Source organism: Myodes glareolus, chromosome 3 (assembly GCF_982192425.1).
Source record: "Myodes glareolus chromosome 3, mMyoGla1.1, whole genome shotgun sequence".
NCBI classification, from domain to species: domain Eukaryota; kingdom Metazoa; phylum Chordata; class Mammalia; order Rodentia; family Cricetidae; genus Myodes; species Myodes glareolus.
This window is the reverse complement of record NC_142028.1, coordinates 78,900,354-78,916,855: the sequence shown is the minus strand read 5'-3', so window position 1 is coordinate 78,916,855 and position 16,502 is coordinate 78,900,354. Positions and strand designations below refer to the sequence as shown.

At 50.7% G+C, this 16,502-nt stretch overlaps 1 protein-coding gene across 1 annotated transcript; it reads right to left on the bottom strand.

Moving 5' to 3' along the window:
* Nucleotides 1-13,563: 13,563 nt before the first annotated feature.
* On the bottom strand, nt 13,564-16,498 carry Foxd2 (forkhead box D2). Its single transcript, XM_085686438.2, has one exon. The coding sequence runs from the start codon at nt 16,104-16,106 to the stop codon at nt 14,628-14,630; it is 1,479 nt and encodes a 492-aa protein (XP_085542564.1). The 5' UTR covers nt 16,107-16,498; the 3' UTR covers nt 13,564-14,627.
* Between the last annotated feature and the right edge of the window lie 4 nt (nt 16,499-16,502).

Below are 16,502 nucleotides of genomic sequence, written 5' to 3'. Positions count from 1 at the left end.
TCTGTGAAATTTTACCACTGTCACTCTTAGTGTGCACTCTGTGTCCTCCCCTTTCCACACAGGAGCGGTTGGCTTGCAGGGCAGGATTATTAGCCTGCAGATGAATGTGGAGAGAATGAGACACAGTTAAATAAGAGGGCAAAAGATGCCGGGCGGTGGTGGTGCACGCCTTTAATCCCAGCACTCGGGAGACAGAGGCAGGTGGATCTCTGTGAGTTCGAGGCCAGCCTGGTCGACAAGAGCTAGTTCCAGGACAGCTGTCTCTCTGTGCATTCTCCAGGATATGAGCACATGCTCTCTAGGTTGCCATCGAGCCAGACACAACCTCCTAAAGGATATTGAGACACTGAATGGAACGAAAGACTCAAGAGACTATGGCAGTTAAGGTTGCGTGGTCACTAAGCCCCATTCCCACCCTCACCCATATATATATATGTATATATACATATATATATATATATACATATATATATATATATTAGATCCCATACGGTCAGATGGGGGCATACGACTGAGATTTTAGCTGAGGAACATGGTCACAAGTGATATTTGTGACCTCCAGGCTACAGGCATAGCCCTTTAACAAACATGCTTTCCAGAATCCTCTATTTTCTCTGTCTCTCTCCTGACTGAGTAGACAACGAAAAGAACCTGGAGCTGAGGTCCACAATCCCCAAGAGGCCCATGGATAAAATCTGTTGGATCACAGTTCTGTAAGTCTGGCTGAAAAAACAAATTAAGTTTATTTCCAGAAACTTCTAAACTAAAATACAACATTTTATTTAATAATGGATGCGATAGATCCCATCAATATTTCCTGTACCTACAGTTGTGCAACCCACAGAAAATTTAAACACGTTCTTGTAGAAATGTCAAAATTCTTCTGCTGATCACTTTAAAATTATACTATAATATCACTACTATGCTATATTTAATGTATTACATTTATTTCTTGCTTTTCTCTTTTAAGACTGAGTCTTGCTGTGTTGTATGAGCTGGTCTAAAAATAGAGGATTTAAGCTCTCAGTCTTCCAAGAACTACAGGCATATAGCACCATAACCAGCATTATCATTATACATCCCAAACTATCATACTATATAACAATTTTTTAACATTTTGATATTTGAATCTCAGTAGATTTCATTACTTTTATAAATCTGATTTCTTGCAGTATTTAAAAATCTTTATTATTAGGGGTTTATGGACTTCACTAGTCTGCCCAAAGAGGCTCCATGGTATTTTAAAAATAACCCTCTAGAAAAAGATAGAGAACCTTGACTGAGGGCCTCTGGACCCCTGAATGGCGGTGTTCCCCTTACCACCATCGTAAGTGATCCAGTACTGGACTATGGACCAATGAGCGAGAACTTGAGGACCTCTTACAGTGCAGAGAAAGCCTGAGTGACCACAGAGAACAGGCAGGGTGGGCCTCTCAGCTTTGCCCTGGGCTCACTCTCCCCTCTCCTGAATGCCCCCACTCATCAGGATAAAATGTCTTGATTGCTTCTGTCTTTTTTTAAAAAAATGATTTATTTAACTTTATTTTATGTGCACTGGTGTGAAGGTGTCAGATCTTGTGGAACTGCATTTTCAGACAGTTGTGAGCTGCCATGTGGGTGCTGGGAATTGAACCTAGGTCCTCTGAAAGAACAGTCAGTGCTCTTAACCACTGAGCCATCTCTCCAGCCCCTGATTGCTTCTGTCTTAAACTCAGGCTTCTACTGTTCGAACCCCCAGCCTCCAAGGCCTAATTCAAATGCTGCTTCTTCTCGAGAGTCTCCTGGGACTCCTTTCACAGAAATTATTGTCCCAGACCGGGACCACAAAGCTACCACCATCAGACTACAAGCTCATTGGGTGAAGGTAGATGAATTTCCTTCCTTTGACCAAGCCCACACCTCTACTAAGAACCTGTATCTGGGATGCCTAGTCGCAGGAAGATCAACAAGGCTTTCCTGCACGTCAGGTAGGGCTAGGTGAGGAGCTGTGTGACTAAGCTCCATTCCCCAGCAGCCTACCCCAAGTCCACAGAATAAATGTATGATCCACCCAGAATAAAATCTATTAGTGATGGTCACAGTGGGAACTTGATTTCCTTTCTCTGAAGTTATTTCCGCCCAGTATGGCTTTCCAGTCAGTGTACACAGACCTCTGGGTCTCTGTGTGGGAGTCTCCCCTTATCCTCACTTTTCCTTTCCACAGGTTGTTACCTATGCTCAATCACAGTCTAAAAATATTAGATGGAAAATTCCAGAAACAAATGCTCCATACATTCTAAATAACTCTTTTCTAATATACTATTATATTTTATTGTTAGCTATTGTTAGACTCCTATTATGTTTAATATATGTTAAACTACAACACAGATTTATGTGAATATAGGTTAAAAAACACATAAACCCTGGTACTATCTAAGGTTCAGGTGTCCACATTTCTGGACAACACAAATTCATAAGACTTTGGGCAATGCAACAAGCTTTGGGGAAAAGAGGAATGTATCTTGGAAATGTATCTCCTGCTGTGGGTAAGGGGGACTACAGTTGTTTTGAGCCATACTAGGAGTCAGGTAGGGATTAGAAACATGGTGGATCTTTGTTCTCCAACCCGCGTGAGTGATCCTTCAGCTCGTAAGGCCAGAATCTGGGGCAGCCCCTTTCTCCCGTATTCCACCCTTGAAAGCCACACTCTCAACTCATTTCGTTCTTCTCTTCCCACCTACCCCACACACACCCAGCTCTTGGAGCCCCAACCCTTGAAGTGCATAAAGGTGTCCAGGATCAGGAAAGCAGCTCTGGGTCCCTCCTTTGGAATGTAAGGGGCCAGCCCAAACTCTTTTTGTCTAGAGGATGGAGAGGCACTAACCTTGAACAAAGGTTCTTCTGTGACTCTCTCACTGCTAATGCTCTTCCCACTTCCTCTCCTCCCCAGGTCAAGGACCAAAGGTCCTCACTTCTCACTAAATGGCTACGTTACTGAATAAAACAAACTCACAATGCAGCATGCTTTTGGAAGCCTTGCCATGTATGTTAGGAACAGAGAGATGCAAAGACTCAGCTACTGATCTCGGGTGCTCCCAACACGAAGGAGTGGTGAGCAGAAGGTAAGATGACAGAGTTAGTTCATTAAAGCACTGGAAGGGCTGAGGGTGTAGCTCAATGGTAGAGCACCGACCTAGCATGTGCAAGGCCCTGGTGCTATCCACGGTCAAAAATAACACATTAGAATCAAAGCAGCCCTGGGGACAGAATCTACCCACAGAGAATGGGAAAGAAAGCTGGGGTGGGGGAAACAGGTGATCAGAGTCGAGCCAGGAAGAAGAGAAGGAAGAGTTAGATCCATAAACTACAGAGTCACTAGCTATTGGGCACATTAGACTTCTAGAATTGCTCTTCTAACTAATGGTTATTTGTTTTTGACAAATACCATGATAAGGAACTCTCACCACTGAAAGGCTCTCCTAGTCTAGACCTAAGCTGGTTTCCATACTCCATCCATGAAGGACAGGCTGCCCCTTTCGACTCTGAGGAGCTAGGGAAAGGAAATGGGTCTGAAGAAGCTCTGGGTGTCAGGATGAAGACTGAGTGCCTCCTCGCTGTGTTCAGGAAGGCTGTGCAGTTGGCAGCTGTGTTGGGCAGTAGAACTCTGGAAAGGATCCTGGTTCTCTGGGGCTGTAGGAGCTGAGCAGCCCAGGAACCGGAACTGCTGTAGAAGTCAGACTCAAACAGGAAACGGTGGTAGTAGTGTCACCCTCGCCATCACTCCAGCCCACCAGAGTTGGGAGCGAATCCCGCCCTGAATGCTATCCTTCAACTCCAAGGCATTTGTGCTCAGAGCCCACATCATAGCTTCAGCCAGATCTGCATCTGTGTCTCTACGGCACTGAACTGCCATCGTCCTGAGGACAGGAACCACATTTGCTTTGCTTGCCATTGCAGCTTCTGTGTGAAGCAGAGAACCAGGCATAAAGTGAGTCCTGGAAGACTGTCAGAATTGAAGTCTTGCATCCAAGGGAAGCACAGCCCAGCAGATGAAAGCAGTCTGGCCATGAGCTACTTTCATCTTACAAAAAGGGGGCCCGAGACAGAACAAAACAGGAACCGTGGTGACACTTCATTGATAGGGTACCTGCTTATGCACGAGACCCCTGAAGGTAAGGGAAGGGAAGGGTAGCAAAGAAGGATAAAGGAAAGAAGAAAAACGAGAGATCTGTCTGTAGAGAAGGTGAATTGTGGAAAGACACACAAGGACCAGTGCCACAAAGAGACTCATAGTCCTGGTCTCTGAGGTCTTCGTCCTGGAAAGACTGGTCCCCTTGAGGGCTGTCTTCTCCCCCATCCCACCTTTTATGGGTGAAAACTGTCCCAGAACTGTAGGAGGCATCTAGCCATGCCTCTACTCTCAACCAGGTGCCCCTGGAACTGCGGAGAGGGCAGAAGGGGAGGGGAGTGGAGCAGCAATCATATTGAGAGGAAGCCCTTAGGGCAGTCTTAGCCCCGATTCTGAGCAGAGCACACTTTGAGAAGGAGAGCGCAGAGACAACAGGACAGCCCAAGCACATCCCTGTTAGCAAGGATCTGCTTAGGGTCACGTTGGGGTCATCTCTGTGAGCAGAAGGTCAGACCCATTTGCAGCAGGGTCACCTTTGTTGGCTTAGGGTCATCCCTTTTTAGCACTAGGTCACTGGCTTTAGAAGAAGGTCCTCCTGGCTTACAGAATCAGCTTCCAAGGAGGGTCACTCTAGTGTGAAGCAGGGTCACCCCTTAGGCCATCTCTGTTAGCTCTGGGCAAGTCCTGGGCTCCACAGGGTATGCTCCTGGACTTTGGGACCAGTGCCGCCCCCAGGTGGCTGGTCTTGTCTTCCACTTTTTCAGTGTCTCCCACAATTGGGGGAGGGAGAGTTCAGTCAGATCCTGGACCCCTCAAGAATTACACTGCTACAAAATATGCTTGCGAGCATCTTTGGGATTCCTGCTCACAAAGCACAATCTAGATGCTGGAGCATATCCAAGACCCAGAATCATCACAGTGAATGTGTGATGTAAGTGAAGAGGAAACAGGCCACAGGTAAAGGCACTTGATCAGACCACACACACACACACACACACACACACACACACACACACATGCACACATACGCACACACACGCACGCAAACACACACACCATTCCCCTGGATCTGGACACACAGACCCACCCTACCAACTAGCCTCTGAGAACTCTATCCCTCCTCTAAAAGTGGAGGGAGCCCTCCAATCCTCAAGTTTGGTCTCAGCAAAGACTTTGTGGATGAAGGATTCACAGCCACTTCCCTCCCTAGGTTGTGGAATACCCAGGTGCTCCTGGGAGGATTTCTGCCTCTCAGCAACCCTCCTCATCCATGTCCTAACTGGGCTTTGGGAAAGGAAAGGAAACTTGGGAAGTGTAGAAGAAAACCCAGCACAGGCAGAGGCTCCCCTTCCTGCTTTGAGCTGCACCCTCCCCCAGCGTGCGCACCCCACACACCTTCTACTGTAGAAATAATAGTAGGTGCTGAGCCCAAGGGCTGCCAGGTGGCCACTCCTTCACACTGGCAGTAGATTCAGTCCTCTCTGGTGACCATGGCTTCTACTCGGTCCTGCTCTACCCTTTAGGGCCCTGCAGAGGGAGATGAAAGCCCAAGGTCCCACATAATAACCCTACCACCACCAAAGAAGGAAGTGAGCCACTTCTTGCTGACCTGTGTTACCCTGGGCTTTCTGCAGGGTCCTGCACAGTCAAATCCAGCATCCTCACTGCTCTAAGAGAATTGGGTTTGGAGAAAGACTCTTAAGCCTACCAGGAGGAAGAGGTAAGACATAGCCACTGACCACAGAGCAGAAAGCAGGGTCAGGTTTCTTCCTGCTCCATCTCTGAAACAGAGAAACTGAGGACTTGTGAGAAGTCCTAGTCCAAGGTCACAGGGAATCAGCATCCTTGATAGATTTGGGTCTCCTCCCTCTCTGCTCTTAGTATAGATAATCTTCATTTTAGTAGATGCTGAGATGAAGCCCCAGAAGACAGAGAAAGCCTACCAGGTTTTTTTTTTCAAAGACTAAGTATAAGTCAGAATCCCTGTTACCACATGAGTGTACACAAACACATTTACATACAGAGAGAGAGAGAGAGAGAGAGAGAGAGAGAGAGAGAGAGAGAGAGAGAGAACAGTACATCCAACCCAAGAAACAATGGTTACAGCCAGAGCCATCTTTATCCCCCACTTTTTGAGAGGCTGAACAGAGGGTGAGGCAAAGAAGCTTGGAGCATCCAGGTGGTCCAGCTGAAGTTAGGATCAATAGGATTTATCTAACTGGAAGACAGGGGGAGAGGAAGGCAATGCCTCCAACAGTCAGCAGGAAAGAGACAATGGACTGGCAAATTCTGGTCTTATCTTCTACCCTTTCTCCCCTCTAAGGAGGTAGAGCAGTGGTTCTCAACCTTCCTAATGCTGTAACCCTTTCATATAGTTCCTCATGTTGCATCGACTTCCAACCATAAAATTATTTTGCTGCTACTTCATAACTGTAATTTTGCTCCTGTTATGAATCACAATGCAAATATCTGATATGTCGTGTATCTGATACATGATCTCCAGAGTGGGGCTGAGACCCACAGGTTGAAAGCCTCTGAGGTCGAGGAAGGGTTTGGCTGCCAACTCCGACCTTAAGACGAAGCAGCACCTTCCTCACCTCTATTCTCCCCCTACCATCAGTGCCTGGCTCACCTAAAGGCAAGCTATTTCACCTTGACTTACCAGGACCGTTGACTGCTCTACTTTGCTTTGACCCTGCTTGAGGGAGCAAAGGGGAATTTAAAGGCATCAACAATCCAGTGTCTTGGGATTTCCCAAGAGTTTGAAAGCAGCTGATGGGGTTTGAATTTCTTCATAATAATCAGATGAGTGCTTTGTCTAAGCCAGTTTATAAAGGGTGTAGAGTTCACCTGCAGACCCAGGATGCATCAAGAAATATAAGCAAACTCTGACCCTCATCCTCCCTTCCCTGTCTAGACCTGTTTCCAGAGCCAAGAGTCAGCTTTGGCCACTTTGAAAGCTCTAGTGACTGTATTTGTCTGCACCTGCACCTTTGACACTGGGGATTTCCTGGAATGGAAGCAGGGACTCCAAAGCCACTTATGACTGCTAGCCAAGTCTCTCAATGCATGCTGGAATAAAGGAAGCATCCAGCAGGCCTGCATGGGAGCCAGGCGGAGTCTGTACAATGGTACCTGTTAGCTAATCTGGAACAACATGGATGCCCACATAGGATACAGTAACTGGCCAGAGTGGACAAGTCTGAGGAGGAGATCCACCATCTCCAGATCCCCAGCTTTGCCTGCATTTGGGGAGGAAGGTGAGAGAAGACAGACAGGTCTCAGTTGCTGATAGGGCATAAAGGGCAAGGCCAAGAATCCACCATTCCGCCCCAGTCACATTCACTGCACTCAGCCGACTCACACCAGCAGAGTCCCAAATAGCTTCATTAGCAAATGCAAATCCACAAATACTCATAAGCACAGAAACAGGAGCAGAATCTAACCCTACATATATGCATATCTAACCCTACACACGTATTAAGAGAAATTATCACATACCTCCCAAATGGTGCATACCTATAGTAGGATGTGTTATCTAGAAACATCATCATGCAGTGCATCTTTAATCCTACTTGCACACACATGCACACATACACACATACACCCTACAGATATAAGTCACTTATTCTGGCTCTCCAGTTCTCAACTACCAAGTTAGGCAGTTTATAATGAGGCCAAGCAGGTGATCAATCAGTATGGCAACATCAGGAGTATATAAAATGCCCAGCACATAGCAGATGCTCAGTAAATACTGGGTGAGAGAGGGAAGGAGGAAGCAAGTAACCCAGACTAGGTTGAATTAAGTCACCTGTGTTTAATCTTTATCAGACTGGAAAACTGCTTCTGATTCTGGCCTCAGACTCTGCAGATGTTCGCAGGCAAAGTAGGTGCCAGTGCTTAGATCAGAGGCACATCAGATCCCAGCTGGATATGGTTTCTAAACCTATATGCTTATTGATTTGTTTGGGTTTTTTGTTTTTGGACAGGGTCTCACTGTGTAGCCCCTACTGACCAGGAACTCTCTCTTTACCAGGCTCCCCTCATCTCAGAAACCCATCTGCCTCTGCCTCTGGAGCACTGTGATCAAAGGCGTAGACCACCACTCCAGCAAACCTAATCTATTCGGTTTTGTCAGGGCCATGTTGAAGAACAGTAGGTTTGTAAACACACCCTGTAAATGATTCTAGACCCTCTCTTGCAAAGAGTAGGGCTGGCTGATGAGGCCTGGGATTGATGAATCAACACAAAGTCGGCCCATTAGCGTTAAGCACCAGTTCTGGGTTTCCGGTTCCTTGGCTTCTCTTCCCAAGTCCACGACTAAACTCGCTGGGTGACTTCAGGCTGGTCCTTTTAGCTCCGATCACGGAGTCTTCTCGCTCTGACAGTCTGCGTCCGAGGCTAATTTAAGCCCCGTCTCTCCAGCGGCTTTCTTTAACCTTAAGAAGTGGAATCAATTCCCAAAAGACTGAAGCATATGAGAGAAACCTGCAGATGCCGCATAAACCCAAAGAGCTCAGAAGAGGCTGACAGGCGGGAAGCCGGTCTTGGATGAAGGCAAAGAGGTGAGGTTCCCTACTCCCAAAGGCGCCCAGCACATCTACATCTGAATGGGAAGCTCTGCAGTCCGCCAGGCGTCGACACCTGCTGGAGGAGGGGACCTCAAAGTAAGGGTCTTCGGTTACCGTTGGCTAATTAATTTGAACAATAAAGTCCACTCCAGTGTCCTCAACACTCCGAACGCATTGTACCCACCCTACCCCCAAACACACAACACACGCACACACACACACACACACACGCACGCGCACACACACAGAAGCAGTGTCTACACCTGTAAAAGAAAATATACTTCTCAAATCGGCAATTCGTTTTAGGAATCGAAGGAATGGGTTTAAATATTTTGCTGCCCCACTGAAGAATTCGCTCTCTCCAGTCCCAAGATTCAGATTCATGGAACCCCAATTCCAAAGATATTTTCTGCCTGTGTAGACAAAAATCACTCAGGGTGAACCAACCCTGAGGCAATTTCCAGTTTCCGGAGAAACTGAGCACAGACCTCCAAGACGCTGGCTTCGGATGCTGAAGCTTACAGGACTCCAGCAGCCAAGACTGAGAGCATCCTCCCTAGTGGTACACACATGCGTGCCAAGTCTGATGCAGGTTTCTCGATCCCTAGCGCCTGAAAAATTTTGACGGGGATAGCGGGAAAGTGAAGATTCCGACCTACGGAGTTTCTCCAAGACCTCGAATTTTAGATCGACGAGAAGGGTAGTGAGCACGGAGGAAGGTTCACCCGGAGGAAAATTCAGTCGAAGAAGAAAAGTCGAGCAGCAATTGAGAGCCATTTCTACTTGAGTCCGCGTGGAGCGAAAAGATCTCGCTCGGCAGAGACCCAGGACACCGAGTTCAGAGTCCATCGAGGGTGGGAAACAACCCTGAGGATATTGCGTCGACACCAGCAGCAGAGCGCAGGGCGGAAGACTTTCTTCCCTCTCCGACCCGAGCCTCTCAGGTCTAGCTCGGCTGCGCCGAAGGAGGCGGTGCCCGCTCCGCCCCACGGCGCGACGCGCCTTCCAGCCCGCGGAAATATTCGTTCTCAAAACCAGAGCCCGAAATCTCTGCCTTCCCTATAGAACTCTCCGTCGGTGCGCATCTTTGTCAACCTTTAAAAAAAATCAAAAGTGCTCGCTCCCAAAATTCAATCATTTGTTCTCAAACACTCTGATATTTGAAAGGACTAAATTCTCCCACCCACCCTTGCTCACCTTTAAGTGTCTATCTCTCCAGAAACCTCACGGTGCCAGTCCTACGGATAAGTGTGGGCTGGGTCTCACCGTCCTTGTTGACCCTCTTGGACGCCTCCCCGTCCCAGGCCCAGCCTAAACAACCTTTGAACTATGTATGGAAATAATTTAGACACAAACCCAAACTCTCCTCGCCTCTCTTCCATGGAAAGCGCAGGGTTGGGAGTAAACTCCAATCCCGCCACTGAAGACCTAGGCGCACAGCCTCCTCCCACTGCTGCCTAAGCCTCAAGCTTAGGAGGCACGCTCCGCACTCCAAATCCTTTCTCTCTTTCTCTTGCAGGGACCGTCGTTTAAACTGCGTCGGCGCCTTTATTCGCCTGACCCTGGGCGCGGGGAAACCAGCCTGGTCTGTCATTGTCCTTTCTGGACTGCCCCCACCCCCGCCCCAATCAGTGTCACAAAACGCCCCTTTCAACAGATTCCAAACCCTCTTCACCCCGGCTCACCGAGCCTTCAACTTCATTGAGTGAGCGCCACTGGAGGAGGCGAAGTTTAAATAAACCCGAGCGAGTGCGGAGGGAGAAGGCGGGGGTCGCAGAGGGTTGGTAGCTAAAGGGGAGGGTAGAGGTAGAAGTGTTTTTGAAAAGAGGAAAAAAGTCATCGGGGAGGGAAAGGCGCTTTGTAACCACGAAGACGCGCCTGCTGTGGCGAGAACAAATTGGATAGGGAGGGGAAATGTCCCCCTCCAACTCTGTCTCCGGGGTGGTCTGGGGGAGCCCCTAGAGAAAGAAAGAAAGAAAGAAAGATGGGGAGGAATACGCAGTGAAAAGAATTAACCGCTTTAATTGGGTTGCAGCAGACTGACCGGCAAGCTCGCCGATGGGCCTCGATCACTCAAACCAAATACTGGTCGATAAAATAAAATGTCTGCCCTTAGTCGCCACTGAAAAAACGTCTGACAGAGTTGGAGAACCAAGGCTGTTCTTCACAGCTGTAGAAAGTAAATCTGCAAGAGGGAGAAATTCTGCCCGGAAAGACCCCCCTCCCCCTCCTTATGGCCTCGGGCCTCCCGGCGCCGGATGAAAAGGAATGAAATTGAACGAAATTGAACGAAATGAAGTGAAATTGACCAGTGAAATTCGCCAATTTTCTTCCCCTTTAAACTGCCCGCTCGCAACAGCACTCTCTGAACCTCAGACTGATTTTTTACCTTTTTTTTTCTCACCTTGGAGAGATCAAGGTGTGCCCTGGATATTTTCTTATTATTGTCACCAATTGTTGGTACCTATAGGGCGACAGACCTCAGCTGCCTCCACCCAAGCAGGATGGGAAGCCTGGTGAGCCGTTCAGATGGGAAGACCTGTTTCACCTCCCAGGACATTGGGCCCCTAATTGAGTCCACACCAGTCCGAGGAACCCACAGAAAGAGTCACTGGTTGAGCACATCCAGATTGCAAGGGCAAGCCAGGAGGATGCTATCATACAAATCCCGCAGCTACACCCTTTTTGCATTCCAGTTCCCAACTCCTACAGCTTAGCTCTGAACACAACCTAAGGGAGCCAAAATTTCAAATACCTCCCCATCTCCCTAGCTTTTAGCATCTGGAACCTTCTCCAGGACTGCCAGCTGAGCGTGGGTGGTTTCTCTGGACCAGGCTTGGCTTTGTTGATTCATTGGGAAATTAGAGTCTGAGTAGAAGGCATCCTTAGGGTCCCAAGAGACCTAGAAAACTCTTATACATCTCATCTTTTTCTGCAAACTGATATTTCTACCATTGGTACTCACAGAAACTAAATAAGAAACACACACACACATACACACACATGTACACACATGCCAGGGCAGATGACAACTCATTCAGAAGAATCTTCCACTTCCCCTGTAAGTGGCAGCAAGTTATGGCCAAAGCTCACCTACCTATCTACCATCCAATATGAATTCTGTCTGATGACCTCTTCAAGACAGAAAAATCCAACTGATAAGTCTTTTACTTGAAAATTTAAAATAATATGTGAAATCTACTATGCCAAACTAATATCAGTATTTAATATTCACAGCAAAAGCGATCATGAAGTTGAAAGGTGCTCATTTTTGAGCAAACAGACTCCAGCATGTGTGCACACACAAACATGATCACTGATTTGTGTCAGTCACACACACACCCCTCCTCAAGTAAAAAGAAACAAAACCATACTCATCAAATCTGGAGCAATGGAAGTCAGTGAAGCAACCAGCCAGAGACCATTATCCCAGTGCTGGCAAGTATTTCTCACTCCAGACGACTGAACCTAAACTGACTTCTGGACTATTTGGTATAACGGTGGAGGAAAGGTAGACCACTGCATTTTATCTCCCCTGATCCCTTAGTCTTTCAGAGATGAGGGAGAAGCACCCTTGGCCTCTGTGCCGAAAAACTATATTGACCACACACACCTGAGCCCAGTCTCTCCACCTTTGATGGACGCCTCAACAGTCGTTCCGCAGCTCCCCGTTGATATTCTCCCTCCTCCCACCGTGCATGATGCAGGGCCTCTGTCTGACACCTTCTTTGCCAGACACTGCCAGCTATGGGATGCTAACCAGTTTGGGGTAATTTCTCTTGTCCACACCCTCAAGCTCTTTGCAAATGGGTCTTTAACACTGTCTTCCTTCCAGCCCCTGTCCCAACTTGTGTCCGTTGTCTGAGGCTGAATGAACTTCCTCTTCCTGCACTTCCATGCACGTACCTCTTCTATGATCTCAGAGGATTACAGAAAAAGGAGTAACCACCTTTGCTCCACCCAAAGCATGGTCCTCACCCCCTGCTTTTGCAAATCTGGCTATTGGGAATCCCAAGCACAAGGCACAAGGCAGAGGGCTGCAGTTCCACTGTGCTGTGGAGGGTCTTAACCAGAAGATTTGTGCTCAGGCAATAGCTTCTGGCTATGAATATGGCTCCAGGAACCAAGGCCTTTGCCCTAGCAGAGTGAACCCCCACTCACTCTTTAGTTGATCAGATCTTCTAGCCCACTCAAGCTGGGTGAGGGTGAGGTTTTTAACTCAATTTGGAAAGTCCCTAAAGCCTTCCACTGTCAAAAGTGTGTGGGAGTGGGGGTTCGAAAGGCCCTCTAGGGGGCAAAAAGAAATGCTGTCCTATTAAAGACAGACAGTGACTGATAGTCGTACCACATATCATAGACGCACAGAGAAATAAAAGCTCAGACATCCCTGAAATACACAGACAACCAAGGCAAACACAAAAACAAACCACCAAGAGCTCCATAAAAGGTCCCTGCACACACAGAAGCACAGATGCATATAAAATATGCTTCAGGAGACACAACCTTGTACTCAGTGGCCATAGTGCTTCAGTACTTAGCACTCCAACCTGACCAGGCCACACTCAAATCTAAACTAGAAGAACGTTAGGATTTCTCTGGTGGTAGAAACGGAATCCCTCTGCCCAGCCTCGGGCTTTTGCCCTTCCTTGTGCCAGAGTGAAAACGAAAGTGCTGGAGTGGTTACCGGCTTCCAGAGACCTGGCCCCTTTAGAAGCAGAAGGCCACAGCAGTGTACAGTGCAGAGCCTCCCTCCGCCATCTGACTAGCCCAAAGCTTCCTTTGCTGGTCTAACTCCCTCTCCCTCTGCTGGGGAGACTGAGGTCTTCTGCGAGAGCCCAGACAAGAACAAGGGAGTGCAGGCAAGCAGGGTGAGCTGGAGACTGCTAAGTTCACATACATTTATTCAATTGACACCAAGGAAAAGGGAGAAGGAGACAGTTTTCGTTTCTTCCACACAGACCATCAGACGATTTCACAGAGTCTCTCCACTAAGTGGAGAAGTCTAAATCAATGCACACCAGTGGACAGAGAATGCAGGGGGTAGCCCACTGTACAGATATTTACACATAACTCTAGGCCCCCCTGACATAGCTCTGTGCCCTTGCCCACCCAATTCCCACCTCTCCAGACCCTCTTCTCCCACCTAAATTCATTGCCTTTAACTACAATAAATATCACAGGGTCTGGGGCAGAGCAGAAGGCCCAGAGGGCTGCTAACCCTCGTTGGCTGGACCTATGGACCATGGGAGAGACCAGAGGGAGCTCCTTAAAAAGCAACCAAACACCAGAGTGGGGGGAAAACATTTTCTTTGGGGCAGGGGAATGGACTCTGCTTACTCGGGGATTGTGGAGACCCCACCCCCCGTTCCGTTTCACTTTTCCTCTTAGCTTCCCGACTGTGTAGATACTGCCTTATGCTTGGAGAAAACCTACTTCCTTGAAGAACAGCAAAAGGAACAAAAAAATTGAATTTTTCTCTGAAGCACAAAGCAGATAACAGAAGTCTTTAAATTATAATATCGGATGATAAGCGGGGTCTCAAAGTTGAGGAAGGAATGAGGGGCAGGGGACTTTTCAAGCCATAGGTGTTTCTGGCTGGATCCACCGACCGACTGGCGTATCTCTGCCAAAGCATTCTTCTCCGACTGTGAGAGACGCAAAGGCGAGAAAAAGCGAAGGTTCCTGCTCCCTTTTCTGCTGCTCCAACAGAAAAGAGATCTCCGCTTTCAGCCTATTTCGTAGAGCCGGACCTCACCCAGAGCCGAGGAGCCCGCTTCGTCCCAACTGTCCGTGACATTGTGAGCGTGGAGCTTTAAGTGCCCGATCACGCGCGCCGGTCTAGGTCTGGAGACTCTTCATAAATAGACTCCCTGAATTCCGCTGGGACCCGCCGAGCTCCCCAGAGAGGTTAAGGAGTGAGGGCCTAACTGACCCCGAGCCCGCTGCGGTCAAAAGTGGCAGCCACTGAGGCCGGCGACTTTGCTGGCAAAAGAGGGCCCTGAAGACAGGAGCGCGTCCCCCGGGTGCGAGAGGCGGATATGGCCCGCCACCGGAGCCAGGGCCGGGGCAGTCAGCATGGCCAAGACTTGGGCTTGACCCCCAGGACCCGCGGCTGCCGCGAATGGCGATCCCGGGGAACCGTCGCCGCTGCCCGGTGGTGCGGCACCGCCACCACCGTGGCCCATGATGTGGTCTATAGAGAAGGAAGGCCTCTGGCCTGTCCCTGAACCCCCGCCACCCGCACCACCGCTGGCGTCCGTCTTGAGGCCCTGGCGCAGCAGTGCAGTGGACAGGCTGGCTGCTGTACCAGCTGCGGGAGGACTCAGGGACGCGGGGTAGAAAGCCTTGGCGCAGCCCAGCTCTGCGCCTAGGAAGGCTGGCAGCCCTGCGTGGCCTGGGCCAGATCCCGGGGCAGGAGCAGGGGCCGGCGCCGAGGCCGCGCCGGCGAACACCGAGGCCGTCGGAGGTCCGGGTGGAGGCGCAGCGGCGCGGCCCGGGGGAACTGACAGCTGGCAAGGCGCGGTGGCAGCAAAGGCGAAGGCGTGCGGGTGTGGATGCGGGTGGGGGGCCGGCCCCGGTGGCGGTGCGCCGTAGGCTGGGAGTGCCAGCCCGTAGCCATAGCCGTAGGCGCCATAAGCGGCGAAACCCGGGAGGAAGGCGCCAGGGTCCCCGGCCGCGGCAGCCCCGCCACGCAGTAGCAGCTCCGTGTGAGGATGCGGGTGTGGATGCGGCGGCGGCAGCGGCTGCCGCTTGAAGCGCTTGCGGCGCCTCAGGAAGCTGCCGTTGTCGAACATGTCGGCTGACTCCGGGTCGAGCGTCCAGTAGTTGCCCTTGCCCGGGTTGCCTGGCTCGCGGGGTATCTTAACGAAGCAGTCGTTGAGGGAGAGGTTGTGGCGGATGCTGTTCTGCCAAGCAGGGAACTTCTCCCGGTAGTAGGGAAAGCGGCCGCTGATGAACTCGCAGATCTCGCTCAGAGTCAGGCGTTTCTTGGGGCTCTGCAGAATGGCCATGGTGATGAGCGCGATGTACGAATACGGTGGTTTCACTAACGGGCTCCGCGACGCCGCGCCCCCCGACGGCGGCCCGGGTCCCGGCCCTGGCCCCGCTGCGCCCCGAGCTGCCTGAACACCGGGCCCCGGGCTTCCCGCTGCGGCCGCCGCCCCCCGGGGCGCTAGAGCGCGGGGCTCGCAGTCCGAACAACCTCCCGACTCCTCTTCGTCCTCGGCTACGTCCGCCTCGGCTTCCTCAGGGGGAGGCTCGTGGCCGTGCGGGAGTACGTCCCGGGGGGCGCGGGGCCCGGAGCGGGCTGTGAGCTCCCCCCCACCGCTGCCGCCGCCCACCACGTCTATGTCTGCGTCGGGCTCGGACAGCGCGGCCGGGGAGCTCTCGGAGGACATGATCTCGCAGCAGCAGCTGCCCAGGGTCATGGTGCCGCCGCCGCCGCCGTCGCCGCTCTCCGGCTCCGCTCAGGCCGCGGCTCCCGCTCCGCCGCGCTGCCTCTCGGACTAGTGTGTTTTGCGCGCGGGCGGGGAGGGGGGAGGACCGAGGCGGACAGGGAGGGGTGCCCCCCCGCAGCTCCTCAGCGCCCTCTGGTGTTGAGACTTTACGACTCTCACCCTGCAGGGCGCACCCAACCGGTGCTGCCCCGGGACCAGTAAGCAGAGCACAGGAGGAAAGAGATGATGCCACCCGTTACCCGGTCGAATCTTGGCCCCTGGGCCCCTAGAGACAGAAGTGGGACTTCGGGAGATTAGTCCCTCCCGCCTGGTGGCCGCCTGAGGCGGAAGAACCGTGGGCCCGGGGCGGAGCTCCCTGGGCAGGGT